At 41.4% G+C, this 25,254-nt stretch overlaps 1 protein-coding gene and 1 long non-coding RNA gene across 9 annotated transcripts in view; one reads left to right on the plus strand and one right to left on the minus strand.

The window, feature by feature from the left end:
* Nucleotides 1-3,766, minus strand: part of LOC140909433 (uncharacterized) — a 39,682-nt gene extending 35,916 nt beyond the window's left edge. For 5 of the 6 annotated variants that reach the window (XR_012158203.1, XR_012158208.1, XR_012158205.1 and 2 more), the window contains exons 1-2: nt 3,065-3,766; nt 372-447 (exon numbers count right to left, since the gene is read on the minus strand). This is a non-coding gene — a long non-coding RNA (uncharacterized lncRNA). Of the gene's footprint in view, nt 1-371; nt 1,029-3,064 lie in introns of all 6 variants that reach the window. The other variant, XR_012158204.1, reaches the window with a different exon arrangement.
* The window catches only part of LIN9 (lin-9 DREAM MuvB core complex component), a 55,388-nt gene continuing 33,426 nt past the window's right edge, over nt 3,293-25,254 (plus strand). Inside the window, exons 1-5 of one of the 3 annotated variants that reach the window (XM_073338701.1) lie at nt 3,346-3,398; nt 16,916-16,948; nt 17,165-17,273; nt 18,832-18,926; nt 24,855-24,959. In XM_073338701.1, the coding sequence (XP_073194802.1) occupies nt 18,924-18,926; nt 24,855-24,959 (108 nt within the window). In that variant the 5' untranslated portion in view covers nt 3,346-3,398; nt 16,916-16,948; nt 17,165-17,273; nt 18,832-18,923. Of the gene's footprint in view, nt 3,399-16,915; nt 16,949-17,164; nt 17,274-18,831; nt 18,927-24,854; nt 24,960-25,254 lie in introns of all 3 variants that reach the window. The other 2 variants (XM_073338700.1, XM_073338699.1) reach the window with 2 other exon arrangements.

Below are 25,254 nucleotides of genomic sequence, written 5' to 3' on the forward strand. Positions count from 1 at the left end.
AGTCTGTGATTCACCACCATGGGCTGTCCCTCACTGCATAGACTAACCCATAGTCTAAAATCAAAGACTCCTGGTATCCTAAACAAGCAAACATCCATGCAGTGATTGTCCTAGAACATCTTGACCTGCAGGGCTTTGTGAACCTCAACTCAACATTTAATAGTGAAAATATTCTTACAACAAATAAAACTGAACAGTTTTTCGACTCAAAATATTGCTGCTGTTTGTGCACTTATTTCTATATTACTCAAGGTGAGTCATTTGATTAAAAGTATTCTCTGCCGTAATAACCAGTGTAACTATAATGATCAGATGTTCTCTATTGATATATTTGATGCAAACACTTCATAAAACAATGCAGTTAAACTAACCATCTCCATTGGCATCTCCTGGCTCCAATCACTTCATTTCATACTGTGCAATGTTTGTGCTGATACATCTCAGTCACTGGAAGATAAGGGGAAGAATGGCTGCTAAATAGTTCTCTTTGTAGATAATATTTTTTCTGAATTATTAGATGGAGACTGGATGCTAAGTTTCAGACTGTTGTGTCTGTCCTGCTAATGATGTTTATTCTGTTCAACTAAACTGCTTTTAAGCACACTGTTTGTTGGAAAAACCCCTCCTATCTTCTTCCCAAAACACATAGATCACAGTAGTTACTCTTACATACTGCAGAATTTTTCATAACTTCAGCTATTTAAGCCTCACATATAAAGGATCCAAATGTGTGAAATTAGGCAAACAGTACAAATCCACCTTTCTTTTTCAAGTGAGGATTCCTACTGTATTCCACTGAGGGGTATGTGCATGCACCTGGAGCCAGAGCTTTTTCAAAACAGTACAGTATTGCTCATCAATCTGCGCAGGCACCCTCGTACTGCCTCATGGTTTCGCCCAAGGTGATAAAGAGCAGGGCAGACAGACCATGTCTCCAGTTCCTTCTCACCACTGTGTCAGAGCTTCTGCTGAGTTCCTTCTCACGGTCCGCATCAGAGCTTCTGCTGTCCTCTTGCCCATTTTCCAAACTTTATAGAAAAACTGATTTTACTGTTGTTCAAAGTTAGGATTTTATTGTTTTTACAGTAATTTTCTAGTTCCTAGAAGTTTTATAGGATTAAGGACTTGGGATGCCGCTTTGGCAGTTTTCCAGCCAAACAATTCCCACCCTCCCCCCTTTCCAGCATTAGGATCTGGGTACTGGATTATGCCGAAGACATTGGGATTCAAAGTCTGCACTTCCTGCCCTTGCATGTTTCCCATGAGCAACGAGCTCCAACACTCTATGGTTTAGGGGAAGCCCACACTGCATCCATGTTCAGTATCTGCCTTTTCCTCCCTGTTCGTACATGGGAAGGCCGAGCTCTTTGCCTCGAACACCACCTCGTGGAGGTTACCATGGGGTTGCAATCAGATCCTAGCCGGGGGGAACCCCCCACCCCATACGTCAGTCTGAACAATCTAAGAGCACTCCCCCTACCATGGAGCCTCTGTCCAGCTCCGTTAGTACCAGTGCTATGGACCCCACAGTAAGTCTTCCTCCAAATCCAAGAAGGACGCTGCATCATCCATGAGTTCTGGCCACTGAGGAGCAATGTACTCCAAGGCTCACAAGAGCAGTAAGAGGCTGCTTATCTGTTCACTGGATCCACCAGTCCTGGTTCTGGAACCATGTACCCCTCCTGCTTCAGCTCTACCAGCATCCTGTGAATTGTTGGTCCAGAGACACATCCCTTACCCAGTTTCTGGCTGGGACCAGGACTGGTAATCACTAACTCTGGGAAGACTTGGCAGTGATCCTGGACCTCACGAAACTGTTTGCCCTGGAAAGAGTGAGGTCTCCCTGTGTTCCAGTGCGCTCACCTGCTCAGAGGGCCCCCTCTCCTGCATTGGCCATACCCCTTTAATGCATCCCCTTCCGACCGCTCCATTGGCACCACAGTTCGTGCAGACTCCAGTTTTTCTGAGTCTGAGGATTTGGCTGTTTGACATAGTCTGCCGTTTCCATTCTGGAGCCAGTACTACCAGAGGTTTCCAAGGGCACTGTGGCAGTTCCCTCCTTTACCTCAGCCAAGGAGCCCCTGGTATCTAGTTCCTTAGGCACTGACACAACAGGATCAACCAGGTTGGCCATACTAGAGCTTATGCCCTCACTATTTCAACACAGGAGGACTCTCCTCTATTACCACCCCATCCTTCGTAAACACTTGGAACCGGGGGTAGACAGTGCCAACGGACCCTTCGTTGGCCTTAGATGTGGCTGTGTCATCAACATTCTCCTCCTCACCAGATGACTATGGTCAGTTTCAAGAGCTACTAGGCAGGATAGCCAATGCTCTTGAGATCCCACTAGAAGTGCAGGACAGTCAGTACCACTTACTATAGACATCCTGCACACATGCATATGGGCAAGCAGAGTCAAGGAGATGAGGTTGAGAGTAGGCCCTAGAGCAGGAGTTCTCAAACTGTGTGTTGGGACCCCAAATTGTGTGACAACTCCATTTCAATGGGGTCGCCAGGGCTACCCTTAGACTTGCTGGGAGCCAGGACTGAAGCTGAAGCCCGAGCTCTACCCTCACTCAGGGCGATGGGGCTCGGGGTCGGGCTCTTCTCCCCAGTGGGGGCCAGGTAGTAATTTTGTTGTCAGAAGGGAGGCATGGTGCAATGACGTTTGAGAGCCGCTGCCCTAGGTGGACCGTTAGGCTGACCTAGTAGGGCCACTCTCATGTTCTAAAAACTAAATTGATTCGCTTGCCCCTGCAGTGCCACGTAGCAGCGTCACCTGCCAGCCTCATGTCACCAGCTCGCTGGGAGGAGGGCAAATAAGCTGGGTGGGGAACCGTTTGGAGAGGGGGGAGGGAGCATTATTTGGAAAACCAGGGACTAGGGAGGGATGCTTAGAACTGGACCGTGGCTCTTGAACGATAACAGTACGAAAAGCGGCTCCTGTCTCCCTAAATTCAGGGTGCCCAGCTCCAAGGCACCCTCCCTCTACAATAAAACGGGGGGGAGGGGGGACAGACCCCAGCAAATTGTTCAGCGTGGGGAGAGGGACGGTGCTTACCAATAATAAGGGTGCAGAGCCCTGCAGCTGCTGTGACGCGCTCAGGCTGAGAGCGGTGCGCGCTGCCTGGAAGCAGGAGACGCCGGGGCTGCCGTAGCCGGCTCCGCTGCCCCCCGCGCCCAGCCCTCTGGTCTCGCCCCGCGCGCCGCCTCCGCCGCGGCAGCAGCCCGGCCGGCGGCACAAGCGCTTCCCGACGGGTTCGAGCAGCCCGGGCCGCCAGCGCCGCCTCGCGCACGGCCCAGACCCCTCCCCACAATGCACCGCGACAGGCAGCCTTTGAAAAAGCGGCGCGGCTCGTTCAAGATGGCGGAGCTGGATCAGCTGCCCGACGAGAGTGAGTAGCGACCCGCGCCCGCTCCCCGCCCGGCCCGGCGCCCACTCCCCCTCCCCGCGGGGCACAGCCGCTCCTGGGCTCAGCTCGCCCCGGCCTGGCCGCCTCCCCCGGGCCGGGACCGGCTGCTGCGGGCGCTGCTCGGGCCGGAGCCCGAGTCTCCTCCTCTTTCTCTGGAACCGGCCCGGCCCCCACCCCGTCCCGCCACCCCTTACCCCGCGCAGACGGGAGGGGCCGCCCAGGGAGCGGGGCAGGGAGACCCGCGGGTTCCCGCCCCGCCCCTCCCCTCCGGCGGGAGGGGACCTGCACCCCGAGTTCGGGCGCAGCCTGGCAGGCCGGGGCCACGGCCGCACCCGGGCCACGGCCGGGCCGCACCCGGGCCAGGGCACTGCCTGTCAACAGATAGGGACGCGCCGAACAGCTGTGAGCATCGATACTGCCCCTGGGGCTCGGGAAGCTGCTCCTGGACGGGGGTGGTCAGCGCCTGGGGCAGGAGCGCTGCACTGGGGGGATGGGACTCGGCCCAGGTAGAAAGGGGGGGCACAATGAGTGCCGTGCATTGAACAGGCCATTGCTGTGCCCTGTATCTTGGGAGGTACTAACAGTGCACTTGGGGAGAGGGTGGCAGAAGCAAGTGCACTGCCCCTAGGGAGGTTTGTGGGTGGGACATAATGACATGCATATTGTACTGGGGGCACTAAAATGACCCAGGGAGATGGGGGGTGTGGGGTGCACAAAGGCACACAAACATACACTAAACGCTGTCTGACAGGCACCAGAGAAATGCGGGTCATGCAGACATGTAAACTGCATCCAGGGCCATGCCAAGAACGGGGATACACATGCTGCACAGTGTCGCGCACTGCATGTGGGGACAGATGCAAACTAAACATAGTATGATGGGGATATGAAGGCACACACACTTACACTGTGTACAAAGGCACAGACATGCACTGTATATGTGGATGCAAATGAACGTACAGAGAGGTTGATACATGTGCTGTACACTGTCAGAGACTTGCTGCATGTGAGGTAATACCACATAAGGTGTGTGAGGTAATATCTTATTGGACCAACTTGTGTTGGTAAGAAGAGCTCTGTTACTCTGAAGAAGAGCGCTGTGTTAGCCTGAAAGCTTATCTCTCTCACCAACATAAATAAGCGATATACCTTCCCCTGTATTGTGTCTCTATATCCTGGGACCAACATGGTTACAACACCATTGCATATACAGATTGTGGACAAACAAAACTACAAATACAGACAAATAGAGATGTATGCTCGTTCATGAGAGTTATGCAAGCTATATGCGTACAGACATGCATACTATACATAAATATACAAATAGACACTGAAGAAAGAAAGCAGAAAGGCACAGAAAAATGATAGGGCTAATTGAAAAGGCACAAGAGTTTATTCAAGCTAAAACATGTAAGTCTCTGTAAAGTGTATCCATTAAAAAGGAGCATATGATACAGCATATAATTGAAACTAGGAGGGCTAGCTTCATATAACTGAAACTAGGAGGGCTATTTGAGAATTTGAAGCACAAATCAAAGATATACCTAAAGAATTTCTTGTTTATATGAGAAACAGAGAGACAGTGGGAGGATAGAGATTGCAAAGAAGCATTTGGACAACAGCCTGGCAGATTAAGTCCGTGTAAAGAAGTACAAGGAATGTACATCGGAAATAACCATTTGAACTACTTGTACACACTAATGTGTTCTAAATGAACTGTAACAATGCAAGGTAAAATCCTAAATGGGTTCATTTAGAACAACCTGATGAAAACTGATGCACAGTGATGCTCAACCAAATAAGCACAAATTTAGATTGAATTAAAACAAGGACAGAGCAATGGTTTTCAACCTTTTCCCTCCGTGAACCGTTTGTTACAACAGAAAAAGTTTAGGACCCTCCTCCCACTTAGCCAGAAGAAAAGGAGGATGTTCATGACCTCCAGATTGAGAACCCATGGGATAGAAAACAATATAAAAATATTATAATGCAACTGTAGAAGCCTATGGCCTCATCTTCAATACATTGTTCAAGTTCCCCTATCTGAAAACATACAGCTTATGCAAGGTTACTACAGACAGTCAGGAATGGAACCCATGTTTCCAACATGGCAAACTACACAGTCATATCTACTACACCACATTGCCTTTCTGACTGACTGACTGCCAACTTTGCTTATCCTATTTCTAACCAATATAAACCATACTCCTCTGCCAGCTGGTAATTACTCCAGTACGTGAAATATTAAAGTTCTGAGCTGAGGATCTGAAGGTCACAGCATTCAAATCCTGCTGCTTGCCTATGTGAGAGGATGGCATGGTTGTGTATAAGTCATACATTAAGAAGACCTCTTTAAAACTGATTTTGCACTTTAAGAACTAGGATAATCTGTAAATTAGAGTGTAAATTGCCAAAATATGTTTCATATTTCAGTCGTGTCACATATTTTGTTAATTTAACCGAGGGGTAGTCAATAGGCGGGCTGTGGGCCAAATCCAAACCACCAGACACTTTTGAATGACCCAGAAATCTTTTTATTTACTTTTCATTGTTTTTTTTATTATTTTCTCTGGAATGTGCATGAGAGAGACACACACCTCCCATTTGTATCTGATTCACAGAGGGTTACATGGGAGGTTGCGAGCTGTCAGCCTCCACTCCAAACCCCGCTTAGCATCTAGCATTTATAATGGTGTTAAATATATAAAAAAGTGTTTTTAATTTATAAAGGGGGGGTCGCATTCAGAGGTGTGCTATTTGAAAGGGGTCACCAATACAAAAGTTTGAGAACCAGTGGGTTAGAGCCTGTGACAGCTCCCAACTTGAAAGCATGGCTCTTTAGCACAAGCTGTAAAAACTCATGCTTTTAGCTCTGGAAACCTTGGGTTAATCTCTGGTGTCAGCCAAGGTGGTGGCTGTCACATACTGTCAGGTTTGAAGATGGAGAATTATGTTTTATAGTGTTAAGGATGGGAGACCGAGGGGAGGGGAAAGCGCAATAGGCAGACCTACTGCTGCAGCAGTTCCTGGATATATCTAATTTCCAGAAGTCCATGAGAGGCAGAAGAAGTATGTTTCAAGGAGTAGGCAGCGGTACAAACTCCTTCATAGAGGTTCTCTCTAGCTGTTTGGTTTTGTAGCCACTACTAAATATGGTGGGTTGCTCTTGGCCTACTTACTTTTTAACAGGTATAAAATTATTATAAGAGATACAGAACTTTCTAAGGCTTGTTACAGTCTCTTACACCCTTCAGAAGGGTCATTACAGTTACGAAGGGTTGTGCAGTGCAGTTTCTCCTTCTGATTCCCAGGCAGGCACAGTTCTCCTTCTCCCTGACCCTTGGGAGCTATCCACTGATGAGTTAAAAAAAATACAAAAAACAGAAAACTGCTTTTAGTGGATAGTTAAGGTTGCATTGGTACACACACCATCCATCCAAAACCTTAAAAGTTTGAAAATAACAAATTAAGGGAAAATTCTTCTGTATTCCTTGCCACCTTTATATTGCCTACAACACTGTCAATAACACATTTTAGCACTTCATAAGACTTTCACTTCCATCTCCAACATAAACTGAAAAACAATATGTACCTCAAGTTCATCAAACTTGCACAAATCTTATTGGCAGTGTGGCACATTGGTGTGTATTTTATGTGACTAGACTGGCACATCTGACTGTTGCACAATCCACGTATTTGTCAAGTTAATATGCTTTATATAAGAGCTAGGTATTATTAATAGTGCTGAGGTCACGATTAAGGTTTTGGGTTAGAGTGGAAGTTTGAAGCTGGGATATGTATTGCTTTTCAGTATCTGTTGAAGATGGAAGTGAAAGCTTTATGGAGTGTTAGAATGTGTTATTGACAGGGTTGTAGGCAATATGAAGATAGCAAGAAATGCAGGAAGCTTTTTTCTTAATCACTTCTTTCTGTGTTCTTTGGATTTTGTTTGCTGGGGTGTCACTTTAAGTGTTACTAAACACAGTTTTTGTTTGTGAATTAACATCTGTTTCTTCACCTCCAGTCTCATACTTAAGAGTTCTGGTTCTGACACTGATTTTCTGTATAACTTTGGGTTTGTCACTTAACCTTTCTGAGCTTCAGATTCTCAATCTGTAAAATGGAAGTAACAGTACCTACAAAATATTCTGGTAAATTGCTATAACAGTGCAAAGGATTACACGAGTCAGTGTCCGATAGAGGTAGAATATAGGACCCCCGTGCTTTCCGTCTTCTGCATAGCCCATTAACCCAAGTGGATTTTCAGGAACATTACATTTTGTTAGCTTTTTTCAGAATTTACCATTGTGAATTTTTATATAAAATAGGTTGTAGTTAAACCCCTTGTTCTCTATGGCAAGATGGACCTAAATTCTATTTCATGATTACCAGTTTTTGCACTAGATGGGAAATTGTGCAGCAGCTTCATTTTTTTTGTAGAAATTTTTTAAATCGATTTAAATGTGGCATTGAATGCAGCTGATAACCCTGTTATTTATTTGATACGTTCAGTTTATTATACACTATCCTGACATTTTTCCGTTTTTAATATGCCAAAGATTGTTATCTTGACATTGCCTAATTGCATTCTAGAATTTGTCACGGGGCTGGGATAAGTGGGCAGGAAACATTTGGGACTCCTAACATCTGGAGATGGGGGGAGGCAGTTTGAAATTGTAGGATGAACACACTAGGTGTATGCTTCTGCTAGAATTATCATAGGTGAAGTAGTTAAACTATTACCTTCAGGTTTAAGACTTAATATCCCATTGAAATTAATATAGGGAAATTCACACTTCTGATTCATTGGTTCAGACTGCAGACTCAGGAAGACAATAATGAAGCGGTTTATACTCATTTAATGTTTTCAAGGCTTCACAGCTGGGAGGGTTAGAATCATTTTTTAAATGCAAATGGAGAATGTGGCTCACATTTCTGTGACAAGAGGTAGGTAGGGTCAATGGCAGATCCTATAGCTGAAGAATCACAGAATACAAAGGGCCCTGATTATATTTCCCTGAAGTTTCTGATCTGTAGCAGTAAAAGTATTTCAGGCATAACAGTCATTGGATTTGTATATTTAACACTGTTGTGCGCATAGTATGGCTGCTACCCAGGGAATTATTGTGCTAATTTTACTAAATGAATGCATTTGTTTTTATTTTATATCCTGGTAAATTTGGAACTCTGAGGTAAATGGTTGATGATTTTGCAGTTCTGAAAGTGGCATCAATTTCTGGGTTTTTTTGAGAAGTAAGATTAAAAATAGCTGTACTCTTTAGTATGATTGCTACACCTCTTGTGTTATGCTGCCAGTGCTAGCCAGTCTAATTTGTAGAATACTGTATACATATACTTGCGGCTAAGTGAATTGGATGTCTTTTATAACTGGGGTCCTCAAGCTGGTGTTGCAGTCTCTTGGCTGGAAACTGTGGCAGTTCATGAAAAAAAAACAATTTTATGCTACCAGAAAGTATGAGACTTTACTGCCAAGGGGACAAGTGCTACAAAAATAAATAAAATTTTACAATATTCTAAAACTGTGTAGTTTATTTAGGAATATTTAAGACAATGTTGGCGTGCGGTTCCAAGTAGTTTTCTTTCAGTCCTTGTAAATACATTTAGTAAACAGTTTTTAGGAAGACACTTACAATCCCTTACATGCTATTATTAATATATTGATTAATTTGATTAAAATTTGATCTATGTAAACATTGATTATAATATGATTGGGAATGTCCAGACTCTACATAAATATTTTTATTTGATCCACCACACCTGTCAAGGTTCCTTCCCCACTCTGAACTCTAGGGTACAGATGTGGGGACCTGCATGAAAAACCCCCTAAGCTTATTTTTACCAGCTTAGGTTTAAACTTCCCCAAGGTACAAACTATTTTACCTTTTGCCCCTGGACTTTATTGCTGCCACCACCAAGCGTCCAACAAATATATAACAGGGAAAAAGCCCGCTTGGATACATCTTTGCCCCCAAAGTCCTCCCAAACCCTACACCCCCTTTCCTGGGGAAGGCTTCATAAAAATCCTCACCAATTTGCATAGGTGAACACAGACGCAAACCCATGGAACTTAAGAACAATGAAAAAGCAATCAGGTTCTTGAAAGAAGAATTTTAATTGAAGAAAAAGTAAAAGAATCACCTCTGTAAAATCAGGATGGTAAATACCTTACAGGGTAATCAGATTCAAAACATAGAGAATCCCTCTAGGCAAAACCTTAAGTTACAAAAAGACACAAAAACAGGAATATACATTCCGTTCAGCACAACTTATTTTATCAGCCATTTAAACAAAACAGAATCTAATGCATATCTAACTAGATTGCTTATTAGCCCTTTACAGGAGTTCTGACCTGCATTCCTGCTCTGGTCCCGGCAAAAGCAACAGACAGACAGAGAGAACCCTTTGTTCCGCCCCCCACCACTCCAGCTTTGAAAGTATCTTGTCTCCTCATTGGTCATTTTGGTCAGGTGCCAGCGAGGTTGTCTTCAGCTTCTTAACCCTTTACAGGTGAAAGGGTTTTTTCCTCTGGCCAGGAGGGATTTAAAGGTGGTTAGCCTTCCCTTTATATTTATGACAACACCTCTGTCAAATAATTTTAAAAGATACTATATTTGAAAAGTCTACGTAAAACTTGTTTTAATGCACTTGTTGCTTGCTCTTCTGACTTTGAGTAGCAGCCGCAAAGTAACAAAGGCTGTTCTCAGAGTTGTGAACAGTTCTGATGGCATTTCTATAGCGCGATGCATAAGCAAGGAAGTTGTGTACTGTCAGCTTCTGTATTTTTCACAATGAATTTATTGCTTTTTAGGTATGGTGGTGTGACAGTCTTATTCATCCTCCATATAGGTATACCACCAGGAGTAGTATTACAGCATCCATGTTCCTCAACCACTTCTGGGTGAGATCATAGTTCAGTTTCCAGGTCTATTCAGGCTTGGTATCTCTACTGAGACTAGCCAAAAGTGGTTATAATTAGTATTGACAGTGATAATTGTTTGAAGAAATGGCCATCAGTAGTATATACCAGTAATAACTGAACTGACACCACCTAGCTACAGGTTACTTTCCAGCCGTCAAATTGTAATAACTTTTGCCTCTGTCTACAGTACAAGCACAACCAGGTTTTTCTAACTCTTTCTTTGATCAGCTTATAACACATATGGCTGAGTTTTGTTTATGTACTGTACACTGCTTTTCACAAGACAACTGTATCAACCCCGTTTGCATGTGCATAGCTGCCACACTGCCTGTTTTTGTATCCGTGCATTCTGGGAAAATCTGGGCAGCTATCCCATCTTGCATCACTAGGGCATAGGACTTGGAGGACATGACATGCTAACAGAGTGACACCAACAGTACATAGAACAATGCACTTTGGTATATCCTCCTACACAGAGAACAGGGAGAAAGGATAAGCCAAACTAGTTGCACTGATGTGATTAGGGGATCCCATCTCTGATGTGGGGAAAAAAGCATGCCCACTTAATTACAGGAAGAGATACCTCTGAGGCCACTGGCAGGAATGAAACTCTCAGAGCTATCCTGGTTACTCCTAGAGTATTACCATGTTGTATGTGGACAAAAAACATCTAAAGGCAACCATGACATTGATTACAAACCTATTTGAAAGTTGTAATATAATCAGTTTCAAAGTCGCTGCTGGTCAGGGCTGGATTCAGACAGATTAGCAACCTAGAGGGGGAAAGGCTTTGCATCCTTCTGTCCCTCATCTGAATCATATAGTCCCCCTTTTGGATTGTGTACGCATGTTATCTAGGTTTGCTAAACAAGGAAGAACAAAAGCTGTAGATATTAAAAAGTTTATTTTCAAAGTCTCAGTTGGATATTACAAATGATACAGAGTTAAAAAACACTGCGGGGGGGGGGGTCCCCAAAAACTATTTTTAAACCAGGGCTCATCAGTATTCTTATTTTAAATAAACATGTAAGACCAGTTGTGAAAATGGCATAATTTAAACTTCAAATGCACTAGTTTGTTTTACATGGGTATATGTAGAAAATTGTGTCAAAGCTTCCACAATCACTGGTATTAAGTCACATTTGCTACACTTTATGAACCTTCTTAGTTCAGTTTTAGGTCAAAAGGAGGGGAAGGATAATCACTATCAAAACTGTACTTTTTGAATGGGGGAGAAGTAGTTTTAAGCAAGTCCTTTGTGTGCCTCTTGGAATCTCAAAGACCTCTACCCCATATTAGATCTGTCTTTCTTTCATAGAAGATGGTGCAGTTTCCTTCTGAGCTCATTAATGTTGCTCACAAATCAGCTAGAGGAGATGCTTCAGATCATCTTCATTGTAAGCCTTCTTAAGTGATTTCCTGGGCTGAGAGCAAAAGATTGGACCTAGAAACTGAACCTTGGTGCTGCATGTGGTATCTGAGATCACTAACTTCAGTACTAATGGACCTGCCCATGAGCCCCATCCTGAATATAGGAACTGCCATGCTGGATCAGACTAATAATCCATCTCGTCTAGTATTCTGTCTCCGATAGTGGCCAGTACCAAATGTTTCAGAGGAAAGTGCAAGAAACCTCATAGTGGCCATTAGGGAATAGTCCTCAGAGGAATTTTTTTTCTAACTTCCCTGTTAGTAGTTGGCTTAGTGAATAAAAACTGATGATTTAAAAACTAAAAATTGGATTTTTTACATTTATTTTTAAAAAGAAAAATGTATTTAATTTAAAGTTATTTAAAATTAAATTTGAAATTTATGACAATCTATGTTAAGGCCAAAAAAGTCAAACTGCTGTACTGATGGAAATCGCTGACTAAGTGCCTGTAACCAGAGTGTGTTGAAATGCAACCAGCTTTTAACAGCAGTAGCCTCTTCTGCAGATGAAGAGAGAATATTTTCTTCCTTTCATTTTATTCAGCTAATTCTGTTCTGTGATTTGTTGTTCAATGTTAAGATACCATTTGGGAGTTGGAAAAGCAGGAAAACTTGTTAAAACTTGTTAGCAGGAAAACTTATTCCAATCTATGAATAAAAGCTAAATGTTGAGAGGATGAGATCTACTAGTTTTAAAATTGTGAAGAACATGGTGACCAGAAACAATCACTTCAATTCACTATTGTTTAATACATCAGTTAGTTTTAAATGCAAAGCATGTTTTGATAAACTTCCTTTTTTTCTTATGTATCCAGCATATTTAAGATAGTTTTATTTAACTAATAAAAAACAAATTTAAAATACTGTTTTGTGCATTAATTGACTTGCAATTTTCATCCAAGAGTTTGACATTAATTTTTTATTAGTGATTTTATCACCTAGTAAATAAGTACATAATAAAAAATGTAAATTAAAACTCTGAATAAATGTTAAGCTATATAATTACTTGAATAAATGTATATAGACATAGCATAACCACTTGGATAACAACAACAAAAAAAAAGGAAGCTGCTAAATTTAGATGAAAATTTTAAATATTTAGGAAAATACCAAAAAGTACAAATACAAAACAATATTAAAATTGATTATTTTGAATTATATCAAGATTTCTTGTTTGCTGATTTAAATCAATCTACCTGATGATTGGCTTAGGGCCCGAAGTATGAGCATTCATATCCACTACTGAAAAATATTATATATGGTGTAACTTCTCATCATCCACATTAACGCCTAATCCCTTTTGAAATCCTGCAAGCTCTTGATCTCAGTGATTTCTTGTGTTAGTGAGTTCCAGAGATAAATTATGCTTCTTGATGTTTTTTAATTCAAATATTTCACCTGGTTTAAATTTGTTCTCTTTCAGTTTTTTGAATGTTTGTTCCCTTGTTCTCATGTTGTTAGAGAGGATAAATGGGAGTGCCCCATCTACCTTTTCTGCGTGACTGCTACAGTATGGCAGCTAGTGTCTTGGACCTTCCACTCTAGTGACTTGTTGCTCTTTAATTTAACAGAGGGCCAGTTTGGACAAGACAAACTGTCTTGCCCACCTTAAAATAAAATTCCTCCATTGGAGCTGCCCATTCCCTGTTGGAATCCATCTCTGTAACCTATATGAATGAAACTATGAATATACTTCAAAATAAAGAACTGAAAAAGTATGGAGATTCACACCTCTCTTCTATTATAGATTGCTCTTAGACACATTCTCCATGTTTCATCTCCTATCTATGTTCAAGGTATGGGGGGGGGGGGGAAATATCTACAATAAAAAGTAATGGTCTTGTATTGAGAGAGCTTTTCAACCATTACATTTCTCTGAGCTTTTAGTTCACCTTCCTAGAATAGGCAGAGCTGGCAATGCTGCCTGTAGTTAAGGTTGCCTAACAGTTCCCATTTTATAAAAACCTGTCTTCAGTTACTTATAACTTTGCCAGACTTCAACCATTTGGATAAAATTTCCAATACCAAGTGTCTGCTTCAAGCTTATTTTTGGAGGGAAAGTTTCAGCAAAAACTGTTCAGTCATTTCCAAGAACTAGGTTAGGGGGAAATTGATATTTTGCCAGTATTTTTTTTTTTAAATACTTTTTACAGTTGCACTGAGAAACTCTAGTACTTCCATGTTTTGGAGCAGTGACTAGAAATTTGGAAAGGAGATGACAGTGGTGAATGAGAAATTACTTTTCTTTCCTCATGAAAATCTACCCAAATTTGGCTGAATTAATAGCCTCTGAAAATCGCACATGATCATTATAGGCATCTTAGAGTCTGAGAGCAAAATGCTTACATAATATAGTATAATGTTTGGAGAATGCTGTTTCACCACTCTTTGTCCCAGTTATACTGAGCATGCTCAATCCTGGGGCTGAGCAGGACTTCTACAGTTGCTGCTCCTGGCAGCTATAGGCCACTGTGGCAACATGTACCAGAATTGAAAGTAGGGAGTCTCTCTCCTGTGCTGGCCATGCTCCCCCTGTTGGTATTGTGGCACTATAGAAGAGAAGAGAACACGCAGATTCAACTGAAGAAGCGTGAAAAGTTTATTGGGGGAGCAGAGGGGGCAGAGGCATGGTGCCAGCATGGGAGCAGGGATAGGAGAAAGGGGAATAGGGACAGGTTGGGGTGGGAATGGGAGACAGAAGCAGAGAAATAGGCTCTGGTGAGAACATGCTAAAGGAGGGGTGCGGAAGGGGACAGGCTGTGGGGAACAAGAGCAGAAAGGTTTGTAACCACTAAAAACTACTCATTTCCAAAACGTGGAACAGAATCTAGAATTCCTGAACCCCAACATTTCTCTGTTGCCAGCAAATAGCTGTAAATCCACTGGCAAAATGTGTATCTCAGACTCTTCTAGTGACTGCTCTGCATGGTGGAAAACTAAAGGCTCCAGCATGTTGATGACTCATGTGGGGGTCAGTATAGTTAGATATGATGGAAATACTACTGGATTTTTGTTGTTTTTTCTTTTTTTTTTTTAATGTAGAAAATTTACCTATAAAATCCCCTACATTTAAATGATGTTAACGTTGCAAAGTCAAGCAATAGGTGCAACGTTAATTTGGTTCTTTTGTATGTATGCACTATGATACTGTCACACTTTCTGGAGTGGCTCATAACTGTGAGTGCCTACCTCACGCAAACTGTCAAAAAACAGGACAGAGCCCCCCAAAAAAACTGGTAGTATTTTCTGTAATTAGATTTCACCAAACTAGTAACAAATGTGCGCTCCTGGATCAGTATACCAATCTTACTGTGGAGTCACAGACAGTCCCCTAGACTCTCCAGTCTATCTTGCCACCCAGGCAAACTGGACTTTGTGATAAACCAAAAACCATATCACATCAGATTGCTCCCAGTCCCAAGGGATCAGTCACCTACCCCAGATCAATTGGTACTCCAGTTCTTACATCAAAGACAATTGCTGGCAGCCAATTCTATAGTAAACTAACTATAGGTTTATTAGCTAAGAAAAGGAAATGAGAGTTATTGAGAGGTTAAAGCATGTAAAATATGTTAACAGGTAAATCACAGTTTGTACTTCCAAATGGTAGCAGTAATGTAATAAAATGCCATTTTCCCAAAAGTGATTTCAGGGTACCCAGATTATCTCTGGGGATCTCTGCTTTGCGTCTGGTACACTGCCCTGTAAGAATCCAAATAGAGAGAAAGGATCTTTCCAGGAATACAATTTATAGCTGCTTCTCACAGAAACCAAGCAGTGTCATTACCCACATGGGCTTTTCCTTTGACGACAATGAATGAGGAATGCACTTAGAGTCCTAAGTCATCACACACAATGACCACTTGCTTTGAAATTAGCTTTTTATGTTAAAGTTCTTCATTTGCATTCCAAAAGATTTTTCTCTTTTGATGCGTTATTTAGTTACAGGGGTGTATACACAATGTACAAGTTTGCCATTCCATTATAATAAGATATAGATAAGTGAACACAATACAAGTAACATTCCACTAGTTTTCATGAAGTTTAAACATCTGAATACACACTTACTCATTTAATGCTTTGATCTATACTAACACGCAAGTGAATTGGCTGGGGTTCTGACCTAGCTGACACCTGGTTTGCCAGTGTTGCAGATACCATCTTTAATTACAAGAACATATTACACTTTTTTTTTTCCATCAACCCCATCCTCTTTTAGTTGGGATGAACAGTGTTTCAGGGTTTTGTGTAGCGAATGAGACTGTTTTCTTTAGAACCTCTGCCTCATCTGTTGAAGAAGTTGGAAGGTGTGTCGCTAATAAGGCATGGGATTTCAGAAAGAGAAAGGATAGTTTGTGGTTAAGGCAGTTGAAGCCATCCTTGAGAATTTAATTCTATCCCTGCCTCTGCCACTGAATTCCTGTGTGATTTTGGGCAAGTCCCTTGAAACAAATTTTTACAGTTGGCCACAAATTGAGTGTTCCTCATATTTTTGAGTTCCTAACTTGAGACATGTGACGTGATTTGTAGAAGTGCTCTTCAAGTCCCTTCTGGGCTTTAAAATCTGTGAATCTACTGGATATCTGTGGGGGGAGCATTGCACCACAGAGACAACCTTCCATCTCATTGTCCCCCACTTGTACCCCAAGATTGAAGAAGCAAAAGAAATTCCGCCCCCCTTTTTTTTTTAAATTTCATTGTGGAACCTTGGTAGACTACATTCTACCACAAAATGGTGACACTTAAATAATGTTTACATGTCCTAATTAAAACAGTATCAAATATGTGAATCCACATAGAAATGTGTATTTCAGAAGTAAAGTTTGCCTAGAGTTGGCTACATTCATTTATATAGCTCTAGGTTCAAGGAGCATTGTGGATGTAAAACTAAAGGGCATAATTAAAATTTAAATATATGTCTTCAGTGCTTACTGGGCCACACCTCACACAATACTGCACATTGTGTTGTGGAGAGTATAATGGATTCACCCACTCAGTAGTTAAGGGGTTAATTTCAGAATAGTTCCCTGCCTCTGAAGAAAAATATATAATTGATATGTAGCTATTGCACCAGTTGTGAACCAACTATGAAAAATTTGGTTTTGTTTTTTTTTTAAATAAATTGCAGGTTCTTCAGCAAAAGCACTTGTGAGCTTGAAAGGTAAGAAATAAATACAATGTATTCTTTATGTGTGGTATAAATGAGAGATGTAAATTGACTTCAGATCATAACTAGAGTTTCTGATTTCAGAAAGCCTCTCCAAAGGAAAATTATGAAGATAGTTTTTATAAAATATATGCTGATAATTGTTTTATTTTAGATATCTGTAGCCTGAGTAGTTTGGTACTCACTAGTCAAACTCTACTTATATTGCAGCTTCTTTGGATGCTGCTTTTGAAAATGAGACCCTTTGGAGTGCCATTTCTGAAATAGGTGCTTCCACTTTAAGTACTGCCTAGGCATCAGGTCTGACATGAAATTTGAGGTAATTTTTCCTTTCTTGGGGGTGAGATAGAAGGATTACCAGTGGGACCTTTACTTATGATGGAATTTATATTGTAAAGGAAATTTGTAATCTCACTGTCTTCTACCAATAACTAGTGGGCCAACGCAACAGAGCTGTTGCTTATATTGTCTTAACACTGGAGAAAAATTCTATTCATGCATATTGCATCAACATTTAGAATCCTTCTGCTCTGCCTAGTGCCAGAAATTTTGTTATGTATTATAAGATCCCCATTTACACTGGGGAGAAAACCTGTTTACTGAACTAGTTTTGAACGGTCTAAATTTTGGTGCAGGCTATTTAGATCACTCAGTTTTATTGTGCAGCTTATGTCCATTCAAAAATCATTTTCTAGAGCACATTTTGTAACAGTCATGCTAGGCAAATTGTTTTTATAGCCTACAAAGTTCTAAACCGTTTAAAAGCAATTTTATTCCCAGCATAGATTAAAGCTATTTTATTGGCAAATGGAATGCCTAAACATACTAATTTCAAACTGACATGTTCAAAATGGATTCCAGATGTTTGCTGGAATATTGTCCTTGGAAGAAATAAATTCTATAGTCAAATATCTTCTGGAAGAGCTTAACTTTAAAGGGAAAATGTCAATTAGTTACAGGCCAAATATTTATTTGTCTTAAAATTGTTATAATCAAATGTGAAATGTTCTCTGAATTCTAAATATTTCTTTAAAAATAAATGCACCTAACTGTCCTATAGAAATTTAAGTAATAAAACAATGCCATCACCATTCATTATATAAGGCCCACAGTATATTAAATGGTGCTTCAAAAGTTAACAAACTATATTCCAAGAGCCTTTATGCTGTTCTAATTGATGAGCATAAACAAGGTAATAGTGGAAACATAGTCACATACAAAGGAGAGGCATCTTTCTGGTAAAGGTACCATCTGTGTAGGAGTATCACTCCTGGATCTCAGTTTTCTGGTGTAGGATAGGTAGAATTTCCAATATTTGGAAGATTATTTTTTGGCCCCCTAAGGAGCATGGTAGAAGATAGAAGCATGAATCAGAATCCTACTCCTCCTTTACTAGTGATGTATGATCAACAATGTGTGTGGGGAGACAGAAGGGCCTGGTTCATTTTCCTTCCTGTTACTGGTGCCCTTATTGAGCCAAAATTTTCAGAGCTTGGTAAGCTTTTAAAAGGTAATTTTAAAAAAGACTAATCTATATAAACTGGCTTTATACTCCAGTGTGGTTCTGTGGTAGCTGCAACATAGCTATCTAGATGGGTGTCACAAGGGAGTTGAAGCTAGATAGACTTCATGAGAGACAAACTTTGTGGTGGGAAGAAATGGTCTGAATGTCTCTTATAGCCTGGTTAGTGGAGGCGTTCAGCATAATTGACTGAAGATGATGGAATTTTAAACCCATTTGCATTGCCATTTAAGAAGGCATTACAAACAGTGAAGGGGAAAAAAACATTAAGGTAGTGTTTAAGAGTATACTGCTGCCATTTTGACAATAGTTAGATTAAAAGAATGCATTAATAGTATGTGACTGTTCATGACAGAGGGAAGTTTATCCAGCACATGGAATGAAAAGTACAGTTCTCTACAGAAAACGCCTATTTGGAAAAGCAGGAACGCTGGTTCTGCTGTAGAAATGGTAAGAAGTAAATATTGATATGCCTGTGATAAAAAAGTCAATTAAGTTTGGGGTTCATGTAGTAATGGCATAAAATCACTCATAGTCACAGATCAGATCAACTGCTTAAAAATATATTTATTTCACAATTTGTGAATATCTAAATGAATATCCTTTATGAATAAAGCAGTGTATACAACTCTAATGTGAAATGAAAGCATGTTTTATAAATAAATATGAAAATTACATTGGTAACCAGTTTCACATTTTAATGAACCAGTTTTAATGATTTGCTACCTTTTTACAAGTGTTATATGGACTGTGTTTATTTTGTACTATAAAGAACATAAGAATTGCCACTCCAGCTCAGACCATCTGTTCTGCCTAGTCCAATATTCTGCCTCTGGCAGTGGCTGGTTACTGGTGCTTTAGGAAAAGGTGGGAAAATCCTATGATGCTCTTACATTATTGTGCCATTCTATGGGGGATATTCTAATAAAAATGAATGCATAGAAGTAGAGTTTCCTGCAATATTCTGGGGATGGGGGAATATCGGGAGAAGTTAAACAAGTTAAAAAAGAACTGCCATTTAAAACAAAAAAGCAAAACTGTGTTTATGAAATGTTTTACAGCCTATAAGGTGATTTCCCTTTCTTTTGGTCCGACCACATCTTCCGCTTTTTAAATCTTCTCCATTGCATCAGGTTCAAGCTTCTTGTGATCACCATCAGCTTCCTACATAACCTACTTATTTTGTTGTGTACAGCATTGTCTCCTAACCCCTCTCAGTTGGCAAAGTTCATTCTGCCAGTGTTATCAGTCTTGATTCCCTGTTTGTCCACTTTTTCCGTAACTGTGTCTGTGCTTTTTCCATGGCACCTCCCATATGCACAGAACACCCTTTGTGAACTAGTGTGCAGAGCCTCTTCTCTCTGAACTCCCTCCTGAACACCACTTCTTCCACAACACCCACAAGAAACTAGCTGACTACATTATTTATTTATTTGCTTTATTTTATGAGTGAAGTGCTCATTTATCTTGAGGGGAGTGATGTATTGTTAGGAGGAATTCTGTTCAATTCTATGTAGACACTTATATCACTCTCCCCATCATAGTAGGTCAAAAATGCACCTTATTCTTGGAATGGAAAGTGGTGAGGTTTGTGATAGTCCTTCGTTCCGGGGCAGTTCATTCCACAGTCTCAGGCGGCCCCTGAAGAAGCTGCGTCTCCTGCACAGATAAAATTTGCACTTATTGTGGAAAGTACCATTCTGCCAGATGAGCAAAGTTGTTGACCCTGATCTTTATCCTGGGGCTTCAGGTGAACTTTTAGATACCCTGGACCCAGGCCATTGAACACCTAAGAAGAAAAGGACTGAGACCTTGAACTTGACTCAATATTCTATGGAAGGTCAGTGTAGAAAGCGGAGAACAGGTTTGATGTGCTCACAGTAGCCTGTGTTGCAGAGGAGATATGCTGCAGCATTCTGTACTAGTTGCGGTTTCCTAAGCACTGAAGGGTTTATGCCAACAACATAGTTCAGTTGAGAGGTGATGAAGGCATCAATAATAATTGAGGTCAGCTCGTCTTCCTCCAGGATGAGATGGAGTCTCCTTGCCAACCAAAGATGGTAGAAAGCATTATTCACAAATGCTGTTACGCAAGAGCTTAGCATCAGTGAGGAATCAAAGCTGACTCCTAAACTATTAACTGAATCAGCCAATGGTGGGTGTGTGCCATCAACCAAAGGAGACTGCACTATGGCTGCAAACTCTTAAATGCTTTCCTCTGTCCATCAGCATAACTTCTGTCTCGGTCAGGTTCACCTTCAACCAGCTGTTCTTCATCCATTAGTTAATCTCATCCAAGCACTGGGACATCTTGGTGATAGTTAGGGCCATACCAAATTCACAGCCATGAAAAACGCATCACGGACCATGAAATCCAGTCTCCCCCTGTGCAATCTGGTCTTTTGTGTGCTTTTACCCTATACTATACAGCTTCCATGGGGGAGACTAGCATTTCTTAAATTCGGGGTCCTGACCCAAAAGGGAGTTGCAGGGGGGTCACAAGATTGTTTTAGAGGGGTCACGGTATTGCCACCCTTGCTTCTGTATTGCCTTCAGAGCTGGGTGGCCAGAGAGCAGCGGCTGTTGGCCAGGTGCCCAGCTCTGAAGACAGCACCCCGCCAGCAGCACAAAGTACAAAAAGCAGTACGAAAGTAAGGGTGGCAGTGTCCCAGCACTGGGAGCTATGCTCCTTGTGGAGGTGGGTTTTTTTACAGTGCTGGGAGAGCTCTTGCCCAGTGCTGGAGCCTTGATTACAACTGGGCTGTGTAGACAAAGCCTCAGATGTAGTTTTGTTTATTTACAAAGAATGTACCTTTGTCTCTGAACACAGAAGGAAGCAAATAGCAGGAAACAGCTTCTTTGGCTCCCAGCAGCAAGAACACTCTTTTCAGCCAACACCTCTGAGCCAAAGAACCATTCCCCAGATTTCATTCAGGGTCACACACTGTTTTCAGCAGCTCCTACAGGCTAGCTCTCTGGTCCCCAGTGTTCTGCGTACTAACTCACTCACAGACAGACTGATTTACCCAGAACAATACACAGCTAAGGCCCTCCACGCACACAAAACTCCTGGGTGTGTTCACAAAACCCCTTTATCTCAGGTAAGGACTTTTGATTAATTTATCCTTACAGTTATGTTAACTGAAGGGTGAGTTCACACTCCTCAGTCTCAGATTGATTTTGACTTTGAAGTTTTAAATTGACCCATAAAAGGTTTCACCCAACTCATAACAGTATCATCTGACTAGTTCACCAGATGGCTGCATGTACTTGTTGAATAGGATTGGAGAAAGAATTGATCCTTGTGGACTCCACAAATGAAAGGTCTAGTGGTGGAAGTACAATTTCCCATCACTATTCATTGGGTGTGTCCCTTTAGGAAAGACACAAACCACTGTAATGTATTATGTTGGACTCCAGCCAGCTCTGTTCAACAAGACAGCAATATCTGATGGTCAGCAGTGACATGTGCTGCAGAGAGGTCCTAGGGCTTGTCTACACTGGAAAGTTTTGGTGACAAAAACTTTTGGCTACAAAACAGCAAGAGCGTACACACTACAATGGGACTTTTGTTGTGAAAAATACCCAGTTTTGGTGACAAAAAAGTCCACCCTTACGAGAGACCTTTATCTTTCCCCTCCCTTTATTGTCGACAAAGAGCCAGTGTAGACACTGCTGATTGTTTTGTCAACAGAACTATCTTCCACCAGTATCCCACAATGCCTGCCCTGAATGCTCTGCTCAGTGTTTTGATCTCTGCTGCCCTGGAGGCATGTGCTCCTCCCCTTTCAAAGCTCCAGGAAGTAACCGTGTGCTGCTCCATTTGGGGAACAAACAAAGAGCAAATAATTGGTATGCCCCTGTTCTGCCTTGCACTAGAAACACAGCAGCAGGCAGCCTGCTGCTGCAGGGGGAGGGGGACAAACTGCTGTGCTGCTTTGCCATTCCTCAGCACGGAGAGCTCACAGAGCTACTCATGATGCTGCTCTTGGCAGCTGAGGGGGCTGTGGGAGAATTCAGAGAGAATCCTAAGAGGCGCAGCGATCAGCTCTTCCTTCCCATAACACTGCACTGTGGGATACATACCCATGGTGCATTGCTCACCCTGTCGATGATGGTGTCCCCAGTGTGGACATGATCTGTCGACAGAGGGAGCAAGTGTGAACACCCTTTGGCAGTTTTTGTTTTGTCGACTTTTGGGTGTTGACATAAGTTTTGTCAACAAAACTCGGTAGTGTAGACAAGCCTATAGAAGATGAGAATGGATGTCTGCCCTCTGATCTATTGATAGCAGGAGATTATCCATCACTGCCACTAAAGTAGTTTAGGTTCCATATCCTGACTAGAATCCAGATTGTGCCACGTCTAGGATATTAACTTCAATTAGGCTAGCTTCTCTCTGAATTTGCTCAGGAACAGGAAGTTTGACAATGGGTAGTGGATGACTAAAACCAGTGTATCCAGAGGGGGTTTCTTCAGTGTTGGTCAGACTATTGCATATTTGAAGGAGGAAAGAAAAGTTCCTTCCCTGAATGAGGCATTGGCTCTTTCAGTCATGAGAGGCCCCAGTTGCTTGTGCCTCTCTTTCGCAAGCCAGGAAAGATGAGAGTCAGATTCATGGGTCTTGAGTCAAGGCTTCTTTAGGGTGTCCAGAATTTCTCGATGAGTGAGTGTATTGAACTCCACGTGGGAGGATTATTAGTTGGTGGGTGTAGGCAAAGCAGATCCATGTTGTTCGAAAATCCTTCTCAAATATGCACAATTTTTTCAGCAAAGCATGATGATAGTTCACAGCATTCAGCACCCTGTTCTGATGCAGACTGTAGACACTCAGGATTGGGGAAACAATTTACCGCTCTGGACAGCTCCCTGGGGCAAGATTTGGCAGCATTAGTGAAAGGTGGTGATAGGAAGGTTCTCTTGGCCTGGAATACAGCCTCATCATAATAGTGTTGCCATTTTGGGATGGAAGTATTCCTGGAGGTTTTATCTCATGACATAGTCTTTAATTAAAGGTTTCAGAGTAACAGCCATGTTAGTCTGTATTCGGAAAAAGAAAAGGAGTACTTGTGGCACCTTAGAGACTAACCAATTTATTTGAGCATAAGCTTTCGTGAGCTACAGCTCACTTCAGTGTAGCTCACGAAAGCTTATGTTCAAATAAATTGGTTAGTCTCTAAGGTGCCACTAGTACTCCTTTTCTTTAATTAAAGGTTCATCTTTAATTCCTGGGGACTCCAGGACAATCCTGGAGGGTTGGCAACCATATACAACTTGGAGGAATTTGTTGTTTCATCTGGTCTGTATCAACCTTTGTTTTCTGCCATTGGCCCTCAAGTTTCTGGCTCTCTCTCTTCATCTGGCACAGGGTGTCAGAAAACCAAGGAAATCAGTGAGATCTGAATCCAGCTCAATCTCTTCCTCTGTAAGTAGTCTGCACTCTAGGAGAAGCTAGCAGGGTTCAGTCCCTGTGCTAGGCAGAGTGCAGGGACTGGCTCCCGTATTGGGTCACAAGGTGTGTGAGAAGGAAGCTCTTTGCACTCATCACTCCCATGCCAGAATGAGCCAGAATTTGTCCTTCAATCTTCAATTATGACAATTTTCTTTGACATATGAAGAAATTTTGTAAAGAAATATCTAAAATTTAAGTGTGTGAAAACTTCATGCCACAAATTTGCAATATATGATTTTCTACTTTTTTTTTTCAGCAAACTCCACTAATTTTATTGCAGCTGTAGTATCTTAGCACAGGAAAGGGTTACAGTTAGCATTGAACAGCCTTAAATTTGAAAATCCTTCCTTTCTCATGTTAGATCTTTACATAAATTGAACATTTGATGGTTCAATTTCCTCAGTTTTTTTGGCATTTTCGGGTGTGAGGGAAGTTTTTATGGTATGAGTTTTAAAAATTGTCAAAATACTTTGATACGTAAGTGATCCTTGAAACATCATCATGAAGTGTATTGTAATAATTTAAAGTGTGATACCATTATGAATGACATTACACAAAGACACGTCCATTACAGTCCTGGGCAGTAGCACATGTTAAAAATACTAGTAGATTAATTTACTTCTGTAAGTAACTGTTCTATCCAGCTTGGCTTTTTAATGAGAATTTATCAAAATAAATAGATTGTTTGAAGGCCCTTCCTTTTTATTTTTAAGTTAAGGGCAAGCTGTTTAAAAGATGTTTTATAAACAAAGAAATAATTAAATGATTGAATCTTTGACCATAACTGTGTTAGGAGGCACTTCAAGTGTCCAAGGTATCTAGCTAGGAAAGGAAAATAGATTATATTTGTGTTATCATGGGTTCTGGATATCAAAGGAAGAAATGAGCTTTTTTGTTTAATTACTTCCTAATTTTGATATATACAGCCCTTCAGAAATTCAAAACGGAGTCGTCTCTTTTGTGAAGAAGAAGACAGACAGTTAAATACAAGGTCCCCCAAAAGAAATCAGAAGATTGCAATGGTTCCACAGGTATGTATGTGTTACGCAGTAACATTACCAAAAGGGAAAGCAAGCCTTTAAAATAAATTGTGTTTTCTTCTCAATTTGCATAATAAGTTTATTAATTTTGGGTGGGAGGACCTATTCCTAGGTAAAGGCTGTGGCTCAGAATACATCCTTTTTCCTCCCCACAAGTGGGTCCCTCAGTGACATAGAGAGCTCTGTTCATGCTGATCCTCTACCATTGAGTCTATCGGGGAAAATGCTGACTGGTGCTCCACCATACCTAAGCACGGGCAGAACTATTGGAACACTCATCTCATTA

The sequence above is a fragment of the Lepidochelys kempii genome, chromosome 3 (genome assembly GCF_965140265.1).
Source record: "Lepidochelys kempii isolate rLepKem1 chromosome 3, rLepKem1.hap2, whole genome shotgun sequence".
Classification (NCBI taxonomy): Eukaryota; Metazoa; Chordata; order Testudines; family Cheloniidae; genus Lepidochelys; species Lepidochelys kempii.